The sequence below is a fragment of the Nyctibius grandis genome, chromosome 4, assembly GCF_013368605.1.
Source record: "Nyctibius grandis isolate bNycGra1 chromosome 4, bNycGra1.pri, whole genome shotgun sequence".
NCBI classification, from domain to species: domain Eukaryota; kingdom Metazoa; phylum Chordata; class Aves; order Nyctibiiformes; family Nyctibiidae; genus Nyctibius; species Nyctibius grandis.
The window spans coordinates 80,985,623-81,007,089 of NC_090661.1; the positions used below are offsets into that span (position 1 = coordinate 80,985,623).

The following is a 21,467-nucleotide window of genomic DNA, read 5'->3' on the forward strand; positions in this document are numbered from 1 at the left end:
CAAGGACGTCAGTGGAAAAGCTCAGAACAGAACCTCTGACTTGACTCTCTTGCATCCTGAATTGAAAACAAGGAATAGCTTAAAGAAAGAAAGAAAGAGCTCCCTGCTATGTTATTACTGCCTTCCTTCACATACCCTCCCTTCCTCTACAGCAGTTATGCTATCTTGTAGTTTCATTGGTACAGTAAAGAATGTTTACATATTTATATTCTGTTTTAAATGGGCCCCAATTATCTGGTCAGGACATTGATAAAGTTGTTTCAAAAAAAGAATGGAAAGTGTCACGGATGCAGAGCAAAGGGAACAGCAAATTTGACCACTAGACCATTGGGTTTTTCCTTACTGATAGCCAAATTCATGCAGTAAGCGTGGTGTAGCATATGTGACCGTACCTTAAAAGCAGGGACTGCAACACATCCTTCCTCAGCCTGTTGGCTTTTCTTGATGAAAAAATATCGCACGGATACATCAATTTAAAGAACTAAAAATTAACCATGAAGTATATATAAAAAAAAATTCTTCTGATCAACCCATAAAGCCTGAAGACCATGCATACTGTAGCCTCTTTCAGTTTTGTTTGCAGTTCTATTTGCACTCCAATATATTCATTCCGCTTCCTCTCTCCTATGCTAGAACATGAGAAAAGTAAAGTCCAAAGCTCTTTTGAGAGTAGCACCATGAAGAAACCAGAAAAGTCTTATTTGCACAAAGCTGTTCATGAGTAGCTCCACAGATAGACAAGGCCTGTTCTGCAACCTTTTTCAGATAGAAACTGTGAGCCTGAGTCCTTGAAGAACAGACTGTACTTACGATGCAGTGACCTGTGCTTGCGACGATGGAGTTCCATGGCCCCATGAGGATTTTCAAAAGTGGCTGGTTTGAAGCTCCTTGATGCACTTGCAGGGATCTCACCAGGTGATCTCTAAGACGACAGAGCCTGTTGTCCAATGTATCAGGACTGGATACTGGGCCAAACAAGGGAATCAGGATCATAGCCTTAATTTCTCCCCATGCTCTTTGCAATACACAAACTGTAATAACAACATGCAATCTCTGTGCATCCCTTGTTCCATGCTATGCAGTAAAGTGCGAAGCCCACGCTGACTTAACATTCTTTGACGAACTCTAGACATTAATTTTTCATCTCTCCTGTGGTACAAACACCAAACTTAAGTTCCTTCCCTTCCTTACTGATGAAATAACCCTTGAACACCCACCTGGACACTGAAAGTCACATATAAAATGTTGAGATCTAGCATGTACTGTGGGTTAAGCACCCATTTCCTATTCCCATTTCAGTCTGATACGTGGAGGAAAGCCAGACACATACCAATACAAAACTAGGAGTTACTGTATGACAATTTTTTATTTATCAGTATCAAATTACATAGCAAAGTAATGAATGCAGTGTCAGATCACCTCTTTGAATACTGTAAATACAAACAAAATCCACCATATTGCTTAATTATCCAAAGTAAATTAAAAGTTTAAAAATGTGCGTTTCAGAGATTCCATTTGGCATATCCTGTCAATATATCCTGCATAAATATTTCTGTACCTCATTTTCACTATGTGTACCTTAATTAAATACAACCTCTAGAAAGCTCACATGGAGAAGACAGGCTCTATCTGGATGTTTATGTTCATCATCAACTCATGCATCTGCCCTGAAATCACTGAAAGTACCTATCTGCTAGCTCACCTGACAGCTGAATGGGACTGTACACAGAGTGGCCAGACCCTGCTCTCACATGATGCCAGACCCAAAGCTACTGGCATCAGTGCAAGACGAATGAATGCATGACATCAGCTTTGGATCAGGTCCTTAAATTACTGACAAAACAGCAATTCACTTTCATGGAAGCTGGGCTGGATCTGATGGCCAGGTCTTGTACACTCAGATATATAAGGAAATTCTTAGGACATCTACACTGCTCTTTACACTACTGTGACTCCACTATATAGAAATAACAATTCCTGGTTTATAATGTTAAGTGACAAATAAAGTCAGGTCTGTTGATTTCACATTAAGTTGAGTAGGATTTGGCCACAGCTGGATACAAACTAGATAATTCAACAGAAGTATTTTAATGGTGTTAATCAGCAGTGTCATTTACATGGGACTTCCTTATAAACTGTCTAAATAGAACAATTTTTTCTGATGGATGAGAGAATAAGCTTCACTTAGCACTGTTTCCAAAAGTTAAGACTACTGAGACATTGTAGTGGCATGAAAAGGAAAACACCATAGAAATATATATTTTGTTTAGGATACAATGAACAGAAGTACAGAAGTGTTGATGCAGGTAATTGGAAAGGTAAGGAAAGGGAAGGAGGAAAATTTAGGCAGCAATCCCATGGCAACATGGGAGTTACTCTTGATCCCTCCGATTCACCAGTATCAGTGGAAGTCAGGCTTCTCTGGGAAGGTGCAACCTGAACGCTTGATAATTACGCTGGCTGCATAATGTCCAGCCCGGATGCACTCGGTCACTGGCCGGTCATAGACAAGCTGTGAGAGAAAGCCTATGGAACAAAGAGGGAGAGAAAGAGAAGGAAGAAAATGGTTAGATGAGGTTTTTTGAGTGTATCAGTTTGTCACAGGGCAAAGCACTGAAATATTGGCCTAACTGTATGTACACAGGTAGCCTGGCTAGTTTAAATCTAGTATTGCGCTTGAGTGACCTGCTGAGTTGGAGTGCTGCTGCTGTTATTGCTACCTGAAGTCTCCATTTGGTAGCTTCAAGTAAATTAAAGATTATCAAGACTGATCTTTATTAGTGCCCTCAAAATGATTTTACAGAGTTCTTGCTCTCTTCTTTTCCAGAGAGAACCCTTGATTCCTCAAATACCATTTTAAAAACAAAGGAGTTGTTTTCCCTGCTGAAGAGAGTCGTTCTGTTCATACTGGCTACAGCTACAGCCCCATGCAACTGTCACTTTGCAAGATTTTCTCAAAAAAAGAGAAAGGCACATAACAAAGAAATGTTTTCTATATTCATAGCTACAGGTGTTCACAATGAAAAGAAGGTGAGAAATTGTTAGTTGATGAGGAAAGTTAGATGACATCTGTTGCCCTTGATTATGGGAAATTTAACCTAAGACTTCAGAAACAGTGGGTACCTCTTAGCACGTTCAGATACCTACATAAACAGCAAACCTTATGGAGAACCAAGCACCTCTCAGAATCGGGGCACTTGGTTAACTGCTTTAGCTAACAAAGCCCTAGCATGCCTGGCTCAGAAAACCAGAAATCACTGGGAGGTGAGTGTTTTGAAAACCAGAGCACCTCTTTAAATGAATATAAGCAGAGAGTCCTAAAAAGATTATTCATAGGTACTTGGGAAAGCTAAGTGCAAGTGGCACCAGAAGTTTTATGGATCCCTCATTTCTGAAACATTTTCTCTTGGCTGAAACTATTGTGATCGAAAGCATGACAGAACTTATGGCAGAGGTGAAATACATATTTTAAATTTGAAAGAGGTTTTCAAGATGTGAAAAGTAAACTTAGTATCTTATAATTTAAAACTCCACTCTGTCATTCTAGAGGTAATATTTTATTCACTTTTATCCTGTTTTTAATATGTTTCAGATGTATCTCTCTTTCTCATCCAGTCACAGAAGGAAAGGGAGACTTGCCCAGGAAAATCAGGATTCTAGCAAGCTGAAACATGTTCTTTTTAAAGCTTTCATCCACCATTTCAAGTTCCTGTGTCACGCTCTGACAGGCCTTGGGCCTTGGCAGTACAAATCTAGTGTTGAAACCATGTCTCTCGTAAGTACTATGTAGCTCACAGGTACCAATTTCTGACACATTACAAATTTTGATTCAAAGAGGATATGTTTTTCTAGCTTGCTTTCAAATACACTTTCTCTGTTCAGCTTGGTTACTAGTGGAACAAAGACTCTACGTTATATTGTGATGCTCTCGTTTTAACTTGTGCTCATTTTCTAACTATTTCCTTTTGTGGCACATTAGAGCATATTTTTAGAAGATGATAAAAATATTTTATCCTATGCAATATTGTCTGCTCCTTGAAGATTAAAAATAATGTAAACATGAAAAATAAGGTTAGATTAATGAAGGATGATACTAGTGAGCAAAAGACCCCATTTTCATGAATTACGAAGATCTGTCTTGGCTTCTGGGTCATAACTGAGAAGCGAGAAGAAGCCTAGCTGATGTATAGTTTTCTCTAAATTGTGCCAAATGGGAGAAGAGTTTGAAGCTACTAAATCTAGAAATCAGATACTTTTCATGGGAATAGGGAGGCCACAGAAAGTTGGCGTTTTAGTTGCCAACTAGGAGAAAACTCGTATGTTTCTGACATCAATACTTTTCTAGAGAAGTATTAGCTTCTACATATTAGCTGGAATTTCACAGATACTGACACTAACTGTGGAAAAGTGACTGCTTCACCAACAAAAGTTAAGTCCATAAGCACAAGTGAGGAAGACAGGAGTTTTCAGTACACAAAGACGAGAATCTGAAACAGGGAGAAATTGTGCTGTGAGCGCTATCACTGATGGCAGTCAGGGGATTACAGACAACACAACTGTGGCAGGACGGTCCAGCTGTAATAGCCGGGTAAGAGTTGAGAAATACAAACAGCATGCCTGGCATTCAGAAATCAGACCATTTCTGAATAATGATATGAAAATGGTCTGCTCATTAGATTAACGTGCATTCTTAGAAGAAAGTTTCTTGGATATGTGGAGAATGTCAATCATTAAATTTAAACTGCCTGGGAAGCAGGAGCTTGCCAGTGTGCTTCTGGGTGGTTAAAACTTGAGAGCAAGTTGTAACCGTACATAAAATGAGGCTGTTAAGACAGTCCATTTCTGACTCAGTAAGTATTGAAGATGCACTGTGTGGGCCTCCAAAGGCAAACACAAGGCTTGGTTTTGTGCAGAGCATGAATTCAGAGAGGGGTTTATACAAGAAAGAACAACTGTCCTCTATGTTTATAATCAAGGCATCAAACATATATGAAGATGAGAAAATCCAAGGAGTAAAGGACCATAAAATATGAATTATTTTTCAATACCAACTAGACTGAGACTGTCATCACCTCGCAGGCTCACTGTAGCTGGTATGTATCTTTTGTCTTCAGTGAAGCTACTTCTTATTTATTCTGATCTAAGTGAAAGCAGAATCAGGGGAAAAAACATCCTGTTCTAATTGGGGATAGAAATGAGAGATGTCTGTGATTTCAGAGTGGTGGAGAAATGACATTAAGTATAGCTGTCACATACGAGATACGTAGCAACTGCAGTGGGGAGTTTGCCCTCAAACCGTTCTCTTGTCTGTTGAGTTTCTCTTAAAAGGTATGTGTTTCACAGATGAAATAGAAATAGCAGTATCTGACACAATATCACATCGAATGACAATACAAACACACATATCACAATCACAGAACTACATCACATACTAAGACTAGGCAGTTGGCAAAGCAGACCCCGAGGGAACACCAGAAAGCACTGTTGTTTGAGCAGAGAAACAAAGAGCTCTATCAGGTTGGCTGCCTTAGCTGCAGAATGTTCTTTTTAGTTAATGCAGTAAAAAGCAACATGGTCAGAATATAATTCAGAGTTTGCCTCCTCCAGTGTATAAGGTACTGTGATGCAAACCCCATGAGTCATAGTCTCAAGGCATGGATTCAGATCTTCGAGTTCCAGCTAAAGAAGTTACTGCCCCATCTGTTTTTCACCATCCTTCTTTCCTGCTTGTATAACCTGATACTCTGTCAAAATTAACCAGAGTAGTTTAAACAGTAAGCTGTGGAATACCAGATCTTTGGCTAACCCAGCTGATTTAAACTGAAGTGTTAGTGAGTATTCAAACAGATCTACCAGCCAGCAGGGCAGTGGAGGGAAGATGATAAGCAGTTGAAGGCTGTAATCTCTTTAAGGTGCCATGACTGGAAATGCAAGGAGATAAGTGAACATGGCTTCAGACTTACTTCACACTCCTCCTACAATTTCACAGACAGAAAGGGCAGGATTGAATTCTGACCCTGTATCACAGGCCTGGGATCAGAGAACTAGATCATCCCAGCACATACTAAAGTAGCTCAGCAACTATTTTAACTTCTGCCATGACCTGAGCTAGTTCTTGGCTATCACTGGAACGGGGTGCAGAAAGCAGTAGTGTGTTTTGGTTACACAGGACAACCTCACTTCAAATATTTCACCAAAACAACTTCAGGCAATATCGTCTACCATCTTCTAATGGCAACTATTCTGCACTAGGATTTATACGCTGCTGAAGCTGTGGACGGTGTTACATGCATTGTGTACTACTCTCTTCACACTAGAACACAATGGCAAGAACCAAGCTCAAGGCTTTCCCACTTGTCTGCCTCCTGCCCTGACAGGCAAAGTGTTTATCATTTATGAAGTAAGAGAAATGGCAGTTGCAGGATGTCTAGTAGGCCACCATGCTGTAATTAGCCATCTCGATAAGCTTTCAAAGTAGATCGGGATGCCTTCTGTCCCTCACAGGCATGGACAGCCAAGTGACCACCTTGTATCTAGCCATGATAAGAACTTATCATGTGTCCAATTCATGCCACTTATTCAGCATCTGCCCAGAAAGCAAAGACAACTTTGCTTCAAAAGCTGCTTTAAACCTTACAGTGGTACAAAATGTATTTGCATGCCCAGATGATAGAATTGATTATAACACACCAATAGCTATTTTTGGCCCATAATTATTTCTTTTCTGCTCAGTAAAGTATCTCTGAAATCACTTTGCTCTGAAAAGTGTGCCTGAAATAATTGAGAGTTAAGCTTTATTATCTCCAGCTTCCTTACTACATGTGCTCAAAGACGTTTATAATTGTTAGGTCTGCAAACAGAATGAGGGACAGAAAAGTCGAGTTGCTTTCTTCCTTTTTGTGCTCACCACCAAATGAAAAGTTCTGTAAGCCAAGTGCCAGAACTGGTGCTTCAGCCTCAAAATCCAGACCGAAACCAAGGCCCTCACTGAAACCATCTCAAATCTCTTTGGGGATGTCAATATAAATCTGAAAAGACACAGCAAGGCAATCCACTGAGCAACACAAAAGGTGTCATCTTTACTTTCTTACTTCTAAGAGCTGAGTAGCATTTAAAAATCATTAAAGGAGACCCAAGTTCATTTTCTTGTGGCCAGCAAAATAGACATTTCAGAGGCAACTTCACTGAAATCAGTGATTTCCTTGAAAGTTTTGTTTCCAGATTATCAGTGGTAATTCTGAATGAACGCCTAGCGCTAGTGCAGTTGGACAGGAATGTGGGAGTCCAATAGCGGAGATTTTAAAACAGTTCTGGTCTGCTTCAGTAATGGTTTAACAACACTTAAAAACAGCTCATATTGAAGCCAAATGTTTCATTTCAAATTGTACACTTGACAATTAATTTTAATGACTGTTAATTACTAATGCTGGCTGGAAATCCGTTTATAGCCTCCGACACCCAGCTCCCCCACTACTTGTCTTTCTGCAGTTTCTCTCACACTTCCAACCTTTATAAAAAGCCCAAGGCAAAATTAATGTATATTTTTAAATGCAAGAGAGAAAAGAAGGAAAAAAGCAATTATCAAATATATTAATTATAAACAATTACAAGCTGACCCTGAGTCAGAGCCCCTCAAAACCTTTTTGCTATGTGATGTTCCCAGACAATCCTCCTCTTCCAGCTGAACTCTGAAGCACTTAATGCAAACCAAGCCATTCACAAGCAAAATTGTCCCAGCCACAGAAAGGATCATGAACGGCTGAGCTGCCTCCTCTTTTTTGTATTTAAATTTCCTACAGCTTAATTTGTGAACTGCCTTTTTAAAAATGGTGTTATTCCACCATAGGGGACAGTTGCAAGCACCTTTTCACACTCTCGTTCGTATACAGCATTTGTCACAGTCGCTCGAACGCTCATCTATTTTTATGTGATCCCACTAGCTTTCCAGGCCAGCAGTGTGGGAAGATGCAGTTTTCAAGAAACATTACCCTAGCAATTTAAAGCCTTGTAGCTGATATGACTGAGGCTTTTTTGGAGGTCTTTTAGCACTGTTGGAGTGGGTTAATGTTGTGGTAGCATGAGTCTGGTCAGTTGTAATCAGGTGGTTAGCAACGCTGGTGCCAAGAGCCAACCAGCTAACCTAGATTTTGTAAAAGATGTTGGCATCAGATGATTCTGCAACAGAGTCACTGAACGACCGTACGTCAACATGCTGAGGTTTCTCCTTTTTTAATTTTGTGGCAGATGGTGGATATTACAGCCAAGAACTGTGGTAAGCCAGAGGCTCTGCCCGTTGCTATCAAACCGAAGGTTGGCTATTCTAAACGGAAATGTTTTTGATTAAGGGTGGGATTTGGCTTCTGTTTTCATGTATTTTTGCACTGTGGTCTGACACATTAGACTTACAGTATATAAGACAAATTAAACATAAGCATCTTCAAACACACTATACTTCTTTCAACCTTCACACACCTTAGCATTTTCTCTCTCAAAATACAGTGTAAGAATTTTTCCACACATGCACGTATATGTTATTAACTACAAACGTATATGTGCGCGAACAAGTGTCTTTCCCTCTCTTTTAAAATGAAATGGCTCTGTGCTTCTACAGAAATGTAGTGCCAGGCTAATTACAAGTGAGAGAAGAAAGGTCACCAACCCTTTCAGAAAAACAGTCATTTAAGATGTATATCTAACAAGTGGCAACCTTGAAACCTCACTCTCACTGAAAAGAACATTAGAAAAGCCTTCCTAACTATACCACTGAAGGAAAGTTTTAATAAAAACTAATTAAACTACAAAAATTTCAAGTGGTTAACTGATTTTAGGGGCTAAATTTCTGGCAATTCTAATTATCCTCTTGTGGCTTCACTTAGTGTTTCACAACCATGACAGATGACAATGAAAAACTGCAGTTAAATTCATCCTCCCTGACACCATGCTAAGCACTAGCTTCTCCCTCTCCAAGTATAATCAATACCATGTTTGAGTAAACACGTTTACAGCTTTATTAGGATGTCTCGCTTGTTCTGTAACAGCTACTTGAAGCTGTGGTAACAAATCGACTCAACTCAGTTAAACTTAGAGAGCTGAGTAAGAGGCTCATCGATAAGGTTGTTATAAAAATAAACTGCAGGAGATCAGAATGCTGGAACAAACAGCCTGGTAAATGTCAATATTTTTACTTCCAGAGAATGACAAAACCATGAGATGAGAAATAAAATGTTTCGGAAGTCTATATTTACTTTATTTATAAAATGGTCATGCGCTAAATGCGTTTCACTGTCTATGTACAAAGAAAGTAAAGAAAACTTTACTTAACTTTACACAAACTTCTTACTTTCCAATCCCCAGCATGAATACTAAACTAAGCATGTTTTCAAGGGAAGCAGTTAGTATTGGTATTGCTGTCCCTCTCCCTCTTTTTTCCTTTATATTTATGGACACATTTTGAATGCATTGAATTTCTGTAAGGTTCACTCAGATGGGTGTACGTCTTCCTTGGTCTGAGGTTATACAGTCATTTATGGACACATGCAAGTAATACAACTTTGCATTTACTAGACAGCTATGAATAAGTGAAAGGAGTGTTTTCAGTTCAGCAGCCTTTTCCTGGAATGGAGAGGAGGTGTTGAATACACAAAGCAAAAAAGAGTATTCAGACTCTAATGCTTTAAACCATTACACGTGGAAAACGTTCATGAAAGATTCCTGCAAAAATGTGACAACAAAAAAAAAAAACAACAAAAACCAAAATAAAACTTCATTACATCCCTGTTATTCCATTAGGAATCAGCTACTCAAGGCTGAATAATTTTATTGCATTGCATATATGATTACCACCGTTTGAACCTACTGGGCCAGCTCACTGCAGCTCGTAGAATAAAGTGTCATCATACTTCCCAAAGCCTGTATAGATGCTTGGGCCCATCGGAGACTCTCTCTAAGGAAAATCAGCAGTCTTGTTTCTTTGATGCCTTTGCGCAAGTAGGAGCAGTGGTTTTAACTATATAGTGGTTTGGTCCTGAAGGCTGTGCAATGGATGGAGAAAACTGAGATCCTGATTTGAAGCCTACTGAGATTGATGGGAGTTTTCCTGTCACTGGCCTATGCCTTGACCGAGTACTGTCCACCCGTTGAGGAGGAACAGTGCAAAGCCGGATGAGTGGCTTAAGTGTTTTATACTGTGACACTCTCTACATTAATCATCCTCAGTGGACTTTATTTACAACCTGTTACATATCACCTCTATTAAACTCCCCAGCACATCTTATTGTCCAAGAAAAGAATCATTTCAGTCTACAATATGGTCCAAAAAAGATGTGATGGAAGAAACTGATGACAAAGTTATAACATCTGATGGCTTGGTCCTACTTTTCATTTTTAAGTCCACATGATGAACTTTGGGAAATTCCCTTTTGGATCAGAATCTGGTGGCTTTGCGCTTGTTTCCAACAACCAGGATCAGGGGAAAACATTTGATTAAAAAAAAAGCCCTCCAAGCTTACATGGAATATTCAAGGCACTGTATATGCCAAACCAAATACAGGTATTTTCTTTGGAAGCATCTTCTCTAACTATCTGAAAAAAACTACTTTCCAGGCTGATATTTCTCTCTGTTTTTTCTAAAAATGTTTCCTAGAAAAGTTTCCTAGAACTGTTCCTCAAAAGCTAAAATTCTCCTTAGCCATTTTTGAGCCAGCAGAATGAAATAAGCTTTCTTTTATTAGTACCTGAGGAAATTTTCTGAGCCTCAAAACAGATCTGTTGTATTGACATTAAGTGGTGCAGATTACTACACCTACTGCTTGGGATAAGAGGAAGAGAATTTCCCTAATTTAATATAGAAATAATGAAGTTTTAAGCATAACAAAATGGAATACTATGTACTATCCTCTGTTCAGTGTTTAACATATGCTCAAGTACAAAAAAGGCTACATGAATGTAACTTTATAGTTGAGCTTCACATGCAGAAAAGCTAGGAGATTTGAAGTTGTGTTTGCAGAGCGACCATCTCTCAGTATGGTTTTATTTGCAGATATAATTCCACACAATCAAGCCAGCAGTATGCAAAGAGAATCAAAAAGCAACACCCAATGCAGTGGGAATACGGTAGCTAGACAGCCTATGAACTTCTTGACTTTTGTGGGCTGAAATAGCCTGCCCTAGCATTATATTCATAATGCTCCTATTTTAATACAGTGGGTTTAATATCTTTTGCTTCTCTAAATATCTGTTACAGTCCTGGCTTGATACTAATAGTTTACTTATCACCAATAACAGTAATGTCCCTTTAAGTAGAGTCCGAGATCAGTGTCAAACCAACCTACAAGCGCTGCTACCACCACTGCTTTCAACTGGGACCATGATTTTTCTTTTATTTCTTTTTTATTGCAACCTTGCCATCTTCCCACTTCAAGTACGAGCCCATTTCAGTGTGGGGGACATGAACAAATTATGGGAGACGTTACCATCCTATTATACAATAGAGGCAGCTGCAAGTGATGAGGATCCTCCTAGCTAATACCACAGCCCGAGAAGTACCTTTATGGTCATCGTGTCAATCTCCATAGCACCACATCAAGTCATATTAGATGTGAAATAGATAATATATTTCAGTGTATTTTTATATTTCGTTGTGTGTTGTTGTATTTCCTGCAAATATAACATCAGCTTAATCTGACACATCATTTTTTAGGGGACTGTATCCTGCCCTGATTCCCAGGGGAATGTTCTTGATGATCCAATCTGACTAGTGTCTCTGTCTCTACTCAGAATACATTAAAATAACACAAAAATATTACCAACAGTCTGCTAGCAAGGTAATAATAACTCATTAAAGTAATTTCTAACCTTCCACATGAACATTTTCTTTATCATTACATGATTTTCTAACACATGACACATGAACATAAAATGAAATGTTATGAGGATAGGGATAGTAGGCATGACAAAGTATTTTAAACGGTGATGATTTGCTTTGAGGCGTTAAGTCAGTTTGTAATTGTCCCATAGCTATTACAGTAAAAATTGGAACTTTATAATTGGTTTTGAAAATCTATTTTTAACACAGTAGGTTTGTTTTTTAAAATGTATTCAACCTATTCAACATTTGTTTCTCACAAAGTCTGTCCAGAATGTCACTGAATTTATGGTGAGGTAAATTAGGCCTTTCAAAACCCAGTTTTGCAAAATATTAATCCTCTTGCTATGTACTGAGGCTCCCTTAACACTGACGGTGTCACTGACAGGAAAAGAGACACAACAGCTAGAAGGATCAGGTCCTGCTTCAGTCTAATTAGAAACTTCTGAGGGTTTTTAATTCCATACACTGATCCTTTTAAAACGGATCTCTCACTTCTAGATGATATTGAAAAAATGACAGCAAGTATACTAATGTTTTGCCTTACATAAATTCTACCACGTGTTTTTCTGGATTGCCTTTAATTTGTGTAGGCAAAAACGTGAATTAGCTTATTTAAGTTACTATATTTTGATAAAAAATACATATGTAATAAAATTAAGATGAGCAGTTAGAAACCAAGAGAAGGGTAGCAATTTAAACAAAACAATTAAACCAGATTGGATCACAATTAAATTATATTTGGACATCACTTGCTACCAGTTTTAAGTACAATGCCAGCACAGAGGAGTGTATTATTTCCAATGAAATAATTTTGAATGGAAATTGGTAAAAAGTGAAGTAGGGAATTAAAAAGAAAACAGGAATATTCCATGTTTTTCCTGAGTGATATCTATTTATATGTTTGTGTTTAAGTAGCTGCAATTCAAACTGTGGCAAATTTCTAAATTGTGCCAGTACTAATGCTGAAATTACTAGCGACTAGCCACACACACTATTGATCAGAATAATGATGTGCCTCTAGCTGAGACTGAGAAAAATCAGCTAGGAACATATAATCTGGTAATTTTCGAGTTTGTAGAAGGTCAGTTACAGAGATAATGTGGCCATCTAATAGCCTAGATTTAGATGTGATGTTTATCTGAGGGAGTTACAAATGCCATCAGAACACACGGGCGGTAACTCATGAACATGTTGACAAGTTATCCCTGAGCAAGCAAAGATTGATGCCCTATCAACAGCTCAGCTATTATACTCATGTATGCTGTTTATAAAACAGGAGTATTAAAGATGGGTAAAACAGGCTGTCAGTCAAAATGCTGATGACATTAAGAAGGTAGCTTTATTTCAAAGCTTCATATCTCATTCAAAGCTTCATATCTCATCAGCCAGGATCTCAGTAACAACAGGATTGCTCAGAGGCAATTAGCCACCCATGTTGTATAAATGAAGACTAAGAGAGTGCTGATTGCTGTTACAATATTTATCTTTACTACAAGGAAAAGACAGGACAATTCAAAGTAGTATCCCCTTGTCTCTTTGCTTGTGAAGATAAATTTTGTAGCAAAAATCAGCCATAACAAGTTACATGCACATACATATTTGATAGATGTCACCAAAAAAATGCCCCTCACTCCCAGATTGCAAATAAAATTGCATCTCAGAGCTCTGGTGTTATCAGAAGGCAGTACTTCACAGCAGTGATATTTTATCCACTGTATTTCTCTCTATCACATGTGATTAAAAAATTATGACAACTTCCCAAGGTATCTTTAACAAGTATAAAAACCCTACATAAGTTGAAGACCACTGTAAGAGGGATTAAGTAGCTTCTGATATCACAGTCCTGCTGTTCAGTAAAGAACTGTTCCTAGTTCTTTGAACTCCTATTTCAACAAATCTAGAATGTCTTATGGGTGGTGAGTACCGGATGGAGGGTAGCCCTTACAACAGAGATTCATACAGAGATGAAACTACAACAAATAAGAGGAATATTTCATTTCTCTGCAATGTTTTTAGAGAAAACAGATTCTTTCACAATCTTAAAGAGCCCCATAAATCCGTTAAGGAACTTTCTTTTTAATATAGTCACAAGCTCACTCACAATTTAGTGTTCTGGTAAACCATTCAAATCACCTGTCTCTGCTGAAGGCATTATCAGATCTTTTTGGCACGTTTAGCACTCCTGCTATAGCCATATAGCAACTAGCCATAAGAACTTATTTAATTTCTCACATGTGCACATGCCTCCATCCACACAATTCCTTCACATGAAATACATAAGGGACTTATTAGACAAAGTCATGAATACAGTCCATCTTTGCCCTATATCAGATTTATTGTGAGAAGATGGAATTCCCATTGCATAAGCTTCATTTTTTAATTCAGTCAGCTTCTACTCTTTAGCCACCAACACTGCCCTCTGAAGATGACTGAGGCTGGATTTTCAGAGAAGCAGGAAATGGCACCTGGGAACCTAATTCCTATAGGATTAGAACTCATAGGACCACAGAACACTTTAGGTTGGAAGGGACCTCTGGAGGTCACTTGCTCCAGCCTCTGGCTTAAAGCAGGGCCAACTCCGATCATGTTAAATCCCACCTAGATGATTTTTTATTTTAAAGATTCTTGGATTCCTTCCATAAATGACAGATTCTGCAGGACAGCAGCATAAGAATTATTATACTGGATTCAATTCTGTTTCCATTTTTATCAATTGCATACTTGTTTAAACCCACTGGCTTCAAAGTATTCCAAAGTTATACTAGTGTGTTCAGAAAACAGAACCAGACCTTTTTCAAAAAAGATTTCTGAATCAAACTTTTAATAGTAGAGGAGTAATGATGAGCAATTATTCTGTGCATTATGGGTTCCTTGCAAACTTATTTTTATATTTCTTGTGCTGTGTTTTTATAAACATACATATATGTATATGTATAATATATTCAAAGAATGTTTCACATTAAGGATAATATTTTAACATTTCAATAATGTAGAAGTATACCAAACATTACTTAGCTCTGAAATCAAAGCTGGATGTGACTCTATAGAAAATAATTTGCATTTACCTCATGAAAACAGGCTAAAATTTGAACAATGTGATGACCTTTAGGCAAACTCTTAGGAGTCCAAGGTCTTTATCTAATTTGTAGAGGCACTGAGATTAAGATGGAAAAATAATGTTTAGAATTAATCTCTATATTAAAAATGAGCTAATGGCTTTATTGAGCCAGTTTGGCAACAGAAACAGGAACAAAAGGCAGGAAGTATCTCCACTAAGCCCTGTGGTCTCTAAAGAAAAGATAAGGATGCCATGAGGCACACTCACACAAGGACACACATAAAAGACAACAATTCCTCTTTTGTTACTGTCCCTGTCTTCTATCAGAGTAGTTCTACTCTGCCCTGGTGAGGCCGCATCTGGAATATTGTGTCCAGTTCTGGGCCCCTCAGTTCAAGAAGGACAGGGAACTGCTAGAGAGAGACCAGCGCAGAGCCACGGAGATGATTAAGGGCGTGGAACATCTCCCTTATGAGGAGAGGCTGAGGGAGCTGGGTCTCTTTAGCTTAGAGAAGAGGAGACTGAGGGGTGACCTCATTAATGTTTATAAATATGTAAAGGGCAAGTGTCATGAGGATGGAGCCAGGCTCTTCTCAGTGACATCCCTTGACAGGACAAGGGGCAATGGGTGCAAGCTGGAACACGGGAGGTTCCACATAAATATGAGGAAAAACTTCTTTACGGTGAGGGTGACTGAACACTGGAACAGGCTGCCCAGAGAGGTTGTGGAGTCTCCTTCTCCGGAGACATTCAAAACCCGCCTGGACGCATTCCTGTGTGATGTGATCTAGGTACACCTGCTCCGGCAAGGGATTGGACTAGATGATCTTTCGAGGTCCCTTCCAATCCCTAACATTCTGTCATTCTGTGATTCTGTGATAGCTGAGACAGTAGTTGGCCATCTCATAAGATTCACATTAGGTTTCATAGGGAGAGAGAGAACTGCTTATTCTGTAAGCATATGCACCAAAAATTTCTGAAAGTAGCTTTCAAACTATAGCTAACAGCTTTATGAGATTCCTAGGTACATGAAAGCTGCCAATACAATTTTTAAATTGACAGGTGGTTTGAGCCGTTGACCTCAGCTTTGATACCGACAGAGGGAAATTGCTATCAGCTCATATTTGGCAGTGTACAATGCTTAATGAAGAGCTCCTTCTATCTTGGGGTTTCTTTTCCTTGAGAATGGTATAACATCTTTATAGCATGGTGATAAGTAATATACACTTGCTGTGATCATTCTGTCACTGCTTCATCACGCTGCTTTAAAGTGATCTGTGGTTACATTTCATACTCTAGCACTTTTCATGCAGTATATGACCAAATCATAGTAGATTACTAAGTCAATATATTTATATTGCCAGAACCTGAAGAAACATTGATTTTACACCTTCTCCTATTCATTTATTATGAACTCTCTACCCAGTTCCACTGAGTAGACAGATTCTAGGGGAGAGGTTTTGCAGGGAACAATGGCAGTAACTATCAGAAAAGATGCTTATTGTTTTCATTAGTTATGGTGGCAATGACAAAGGGGAGTCCAAACAGAAGGCAGACCTACTCTGGCTAAAGAGAGCATGATGGCATAAAGGAAAGCATAAGATGGTAAAACTGCCCATATTTCAATCTGTTTATTGCCATTAAATATGCTTTGATTATCATTATTGCAAAGGTTCAAACTGGGGCTGACTAGTAATAAATAAATGTTAATTTAATGAGTAATAGAATGTTGCCCAAACTCTACAAACAAAGGCTGTAATTAAGGAGACTCTTGTGACATAAGCCATGTCAGCAAAGCTCAAGTGATTTGTCAATGTCATCAGAACCCCGAGGTGGAATTGCAACTTCTAAAAGGTAGCAGTGTTGCTGGAAAGCAATAAAGGCAGAACTCTGTTAGTATTGTTTAAAGTGTTTTTAGCATAAAGATACCTACAGCAGTTTTAAAACCTGGTTTTTCATTCATGAATTGCACCAGCCTCAACCTGAGTGGCAGATGATGATGCCTGCAGTAAGAGGCAAGAAATTCAGAGATATTCCTGGTGCCAACTTAATAAGCACATATTTCAACTGAAGAATGCAGTTTATTTCTTGTTGCTAGCTGTTGGAGTGAGCTAGTTCTCCTTGGAGGCCAGCGGCTTCATGATCAGAAATGCTGAACTCATGAATCAACTCACAGAGTTACAAGTACCCAGAAACTTTGTGTCTTCAAACTTTTTCATGACTTTAAGGTTTCAAGACCTTCAGTAGTTAGATAGGTTCCAGAAAAAAAAACCCAACAGATTTCTTATTATCCACTTTCACATGGAGAAACACATGAGAAGTGATTTGCCAAGTTGGCATAATTGTTGAGAAGGAATTTCCTTACAATCTGCGAGTTACACCTCTGGAAGAGAGTGCCTCCGTGAAAGACCTTTCCAAATATGACAGTCTAACAAACCTGACCTCCTAACGTAAAATAAATGCTGCTTGATGGGGTTAGTTCTCATTATATCCCACATTCCCCTCTCAGCCAAGACATTTGCTCCAACAAAACCACTGTTCAGTCGTGTTAATATACCAGTGCCAAAGAAATATGGGAAGCTTTGCCATGGAACTCTTGTTCTCTGCTGTTTGAATAAAGGAACTACGTTTGCAGGAGAGTATATTATAACACTGAGTGCATTTTTGAGTTAAGGGATGAATTGTGAAACATTTTACTACAAGGACACTAAAAATCAAAATATTATATGTACTGTTGCCTAGGTAGTAACAACTTGATAAAAACCTCAACCAAAGAAAGAAGCCAGAAAAACACTGAAGAGAATATAAACTTCCCATTATAAAAATTCTGTTAGGACAATAACACTGTATCTGGCTCAATGCTAGAATGAACAGAAGATACATACGTTGAGTAGTATTACCAACATTACTGCATAGGGCTTTCTGGTAAGGAGACAACAAAGAACTTTCCCTGTTGCAAATATGTACTTTGAAAACACATGAAAAGTGTGATATAGATAAAACACAGACATTTCCCCCAAATGAAACACAGACCAAATCAAAGCCTATCCAGTCCAGTATCCTATTTCCTACGTATGGGAAGGAAAATGAAATGACTCCATGAAGAAGATAACCACAGTGTATACGACTAGAATCAGCTGTGTATCTAGACTGTTATGACTCCCAGTTCTCCCATCTGGACTAAACTCAGGAAAATCACTTCTCTAAGGAGAAAAAATGACCAATTTATTATTAATGGAGTGACAGAGGAGAACAAAGATATCTCAGAAGCTAATGGAAGAACCATGGATATTCTAAAGCTTGTGTTGGTTTGTGAGTCATAGCAGAGAGAAGTATGGTGCAACAAGAACCTAAGTTCACATACTGATACTCAGGTAAGTGTCTAACCGCAATGAGATTTCAGACAGATTTTCAACTGGTGAGCCAACTTCCATTACAGAGGGAAAACCAGCTGTGGTCCTTTCTTTCCCTGGTATCGAGGGAGAAATGTACAATGCTACCACCGGACTGCACTGAACTTGTGCTCCATACAAAAAGCATCTGATACCTCAGTGCTATTTGTGGGGGAACTGAGGAAAATAATATATGTCCGTAACAGTGATACAGGACCTTCGTTAAGATTACCCCAAATACACCAAAGCTCGCTGTATGCAGACACATTATATCAACAGAACTTAAAACGACAAAGGGGAGTTCATCTTTTAGAAGACCTATTTTCTTTCCAACGGAGTTTAGCATTTTCCACATAATTTTTCCCCTTGGAGAAAGGAATCTCGCAACTGATCCAAGACCAGTCTGACAGGATGTGCCTGAACTCCTTACACTGCTAGTGGAAGGCAGCAGTTTGGAACAGAGTTTGATGTGGCTTATATCAGCCTTTCCATTCGTGATTAGAGAAGTGATCGTCCCCCTGTACTCGGCACTGGTGAGGCCGTACCTCGAATACTGTGCTCAGTTTTGGGCCACTCACTACAAGAAAGATGTTGAGTTGCTGCAGTGAGTCCAAAGAAGGGCAACAAAGCTGGTGAAGGGTCTAGAGCACAACTCTTATGAGGAGCGGATGAGGGAACTGAGATTGTTTAGTCTGGAGGAAAGGAGGCTGAGGGGAGACCTTATCGTTCTCTACAACTACCTGAAAGGAGGTTGTAGCGAGGTGGGTGTCAGTCTCTTCTCCCAAGTAACAAGTGATAGGATGAGAGGAAACGGCCTCAAATTGTGCCAGGGGAGGTTTAGGTTGGGTATCAGGAAAAATTTGTTCACTGAAAGAGTTGTCAAATATTGGAACAGGCTGCCCAGGGAAGTGGTGGAGTCACCATCCCTGGAGGTATTTAAAAGACGAGTAGATGTGGTGCTTAGGGACATGGTTTAGTGGTGGACTTGGCAGTCCTAGGTTAATGGTTGGACTCGACGATCTTAAAGGTCTTTTCCAACCTAAATGATTCTATGATTCTATATTCTGAATAATCACTAAAGTCAACATTTTAGCCCTTCTACAGAAAAAAGGCAGCTATGGGAGAACCAGGGAAAAGGATATAATTTAAAGAGGAAGGGTTATGAGAGACCACGCAGTTCTTAAAGCCTGATTATTTAGTTGCAATAGCCTTCCTGTAGCTAAACTAGGACAGAACCAAAGTAGGATTATTAAAAAAAAAAGTCCTGATTTCAAAATAAAATCTGAGGAACTGAGAATAAATACAACCTGAGACATGGCAGACACATGAAAAGCTGCTTCCTGCTGAGGCAAAGCTTGGTTGGTGTCTACTATATTGCCCACCTTGGCCCTACCCAGTATTATTTTATTTTCAGGATATGAAAACAAAATAGGCAAGATTTTTTCTCTTTTTTTCACAACAATAACAGCAGCTTACTGGCCCAGCTGATACACAGAGCACATGTATACAAGGACAAGCACTTCAAGAAGATCTTATTTATGTTATAGTCACTGTTACTTACTGGTTCAAATTTAGTCTTGTTTGTGATTTAGGAACAATAGAGAGTGACAAGCGTGCACTAAAAGGTGTATGAATAATATGACCTAATGTGTTTCCCTCTATTTCTGTCCTTTTTAATTCACGAAAGCACCACAGCAATGAGCAATAACATTCCTATTTTCAGCCAGATTTAAGCATATATTGAAAATTTATCATTAGTTTAAATGATGCATTGAGTAAGGACAGAATTACACACATGCTTAAGATTAAGCTTACGTTGAATACTTTCTTGAAGCAGGACACAATTCTGAAGCTTTGATTTGGTAACACACTGCTTGTTATCCCCTTCATAGCTACAAGACTGAGCCCTGCAATTCTATTTATAAAGTCTCTTTGGTAATGTTTCCAGTAAATTAGTGACTAATGGAGCTCCTTACAGCTACTATGTACTGGATATTAGAGCCTTCAGGATGCAATAGTGCACCACGGAACTACATGTATGAAGGTTACAACCAATGATAGAACTTTTGGATTAGACTGGTTTTTGGCTTATATGGAATCATTTTTTAAAACAGGCATAGACATAACATCCTCTTTTTTCCTTAGAGCTTGTGCCAAAAAAAATAGTAAGTTTGCAAATGGATATTAAGCAATGCCAGATATTTTCTGGGTTTGTTTTAACAAATTAACCCTTTGTGTTCTTTTCTGATGTCCAAATAATTGTATTGGAAGCAGATGTTCTACCAAAATTGACATGATCAGAAGACATTATGCTCACTTATTAACATACTGTTTAATATTCACTACAACCTGTTTTAAAGAACAACAATGTGTTAACATTTAAGCCAGGAGGGATTTCTGTACACTATATAGTACTTGATGCAGCTTGTTTATGCAACAGTCTGACAGACACAATTAATCTCATGAAAACGACCAGAGTACAGCATAATGGCATATTATATTTAAAGTAATAGAACACACTTTCCCTTTGAAAATCAGAACTTAATTAAATCATATAACTTCAGGATGCAGAGAAAAGCTCTAAAAGAACAAAGCTAATTCTGAAGGACAGCTGAATGAAAAAATGGTAGATTTTATACAGAGAGAATAACAGGATAATCTCCAAACAAGAGAAAGAAGTAAGAAATACCTCCAACAAATGCATCTCCAGCTCCATTGGTATCCACAATTTCACTCTGATCACTCACCAACACAGGGAAAGTAGTCACTTCATTTTCTGTAGTGGAAGGGGAGAATAAAACATTAATTACTTGCATATGACTTTGAAAAGCACAACAAACAGTGAAAATCAAAACAATTCAAAACTGGAGCTCTGACCTTTAACACGATAATTTGGACAAAAATAGATTTGGTTTATAATTCTGTCCTTATTTACTGCATAGGGATATGGGAACACATTTGATCAAGCTATTTGTTGTGGACATTTTAATTAATTACTTTCAGCTTAACTTCTTTTCTTTATCTCCTAATATTAAGGGCAAGAGAAAAAATGTAAATCGGGAGGAACAACATAAAACGCCTGGGTATATGGACAAGACTAAGAAAAATCCATCCTGCCAAAACCAGTCCTTCCTATTAGTTGCAGAGAGGT

General features: G+C 38.5%; 1 protein-coding gene across 2 annotated transcripts in view; it reads right to left on the reverse strand.

Moving 5' to 3' along the window:
• Positions 1–1,347: 1,347 nt before the first annotated feature.
• Positions 1,348–21,467, reverse strand: part of ADK (adenosine kinase) — a 304,369-nt gene continuing 284,249 nt past the window's right edge. For both annotated transcript variants that reach the window (XM_068398760.1, XM_068398761.1), the window contains exons 10-11: positions 21,006–21,092; positions 1,348–2,526 (exon numbers count right to left, since the gene is read on the reverse strand). In XM_068398760.1, the coding sequence (XP_068254861.1) occupies positions 2,402–2,526; positions 21,006–21,092 (212 nt within the window). In that variant the 3' untranslated portion in view covers positions 1,348–2,401. The remainder of the gene's footprint in view (positions 2,527–21,005; positions 21,093–21,467) is intronic.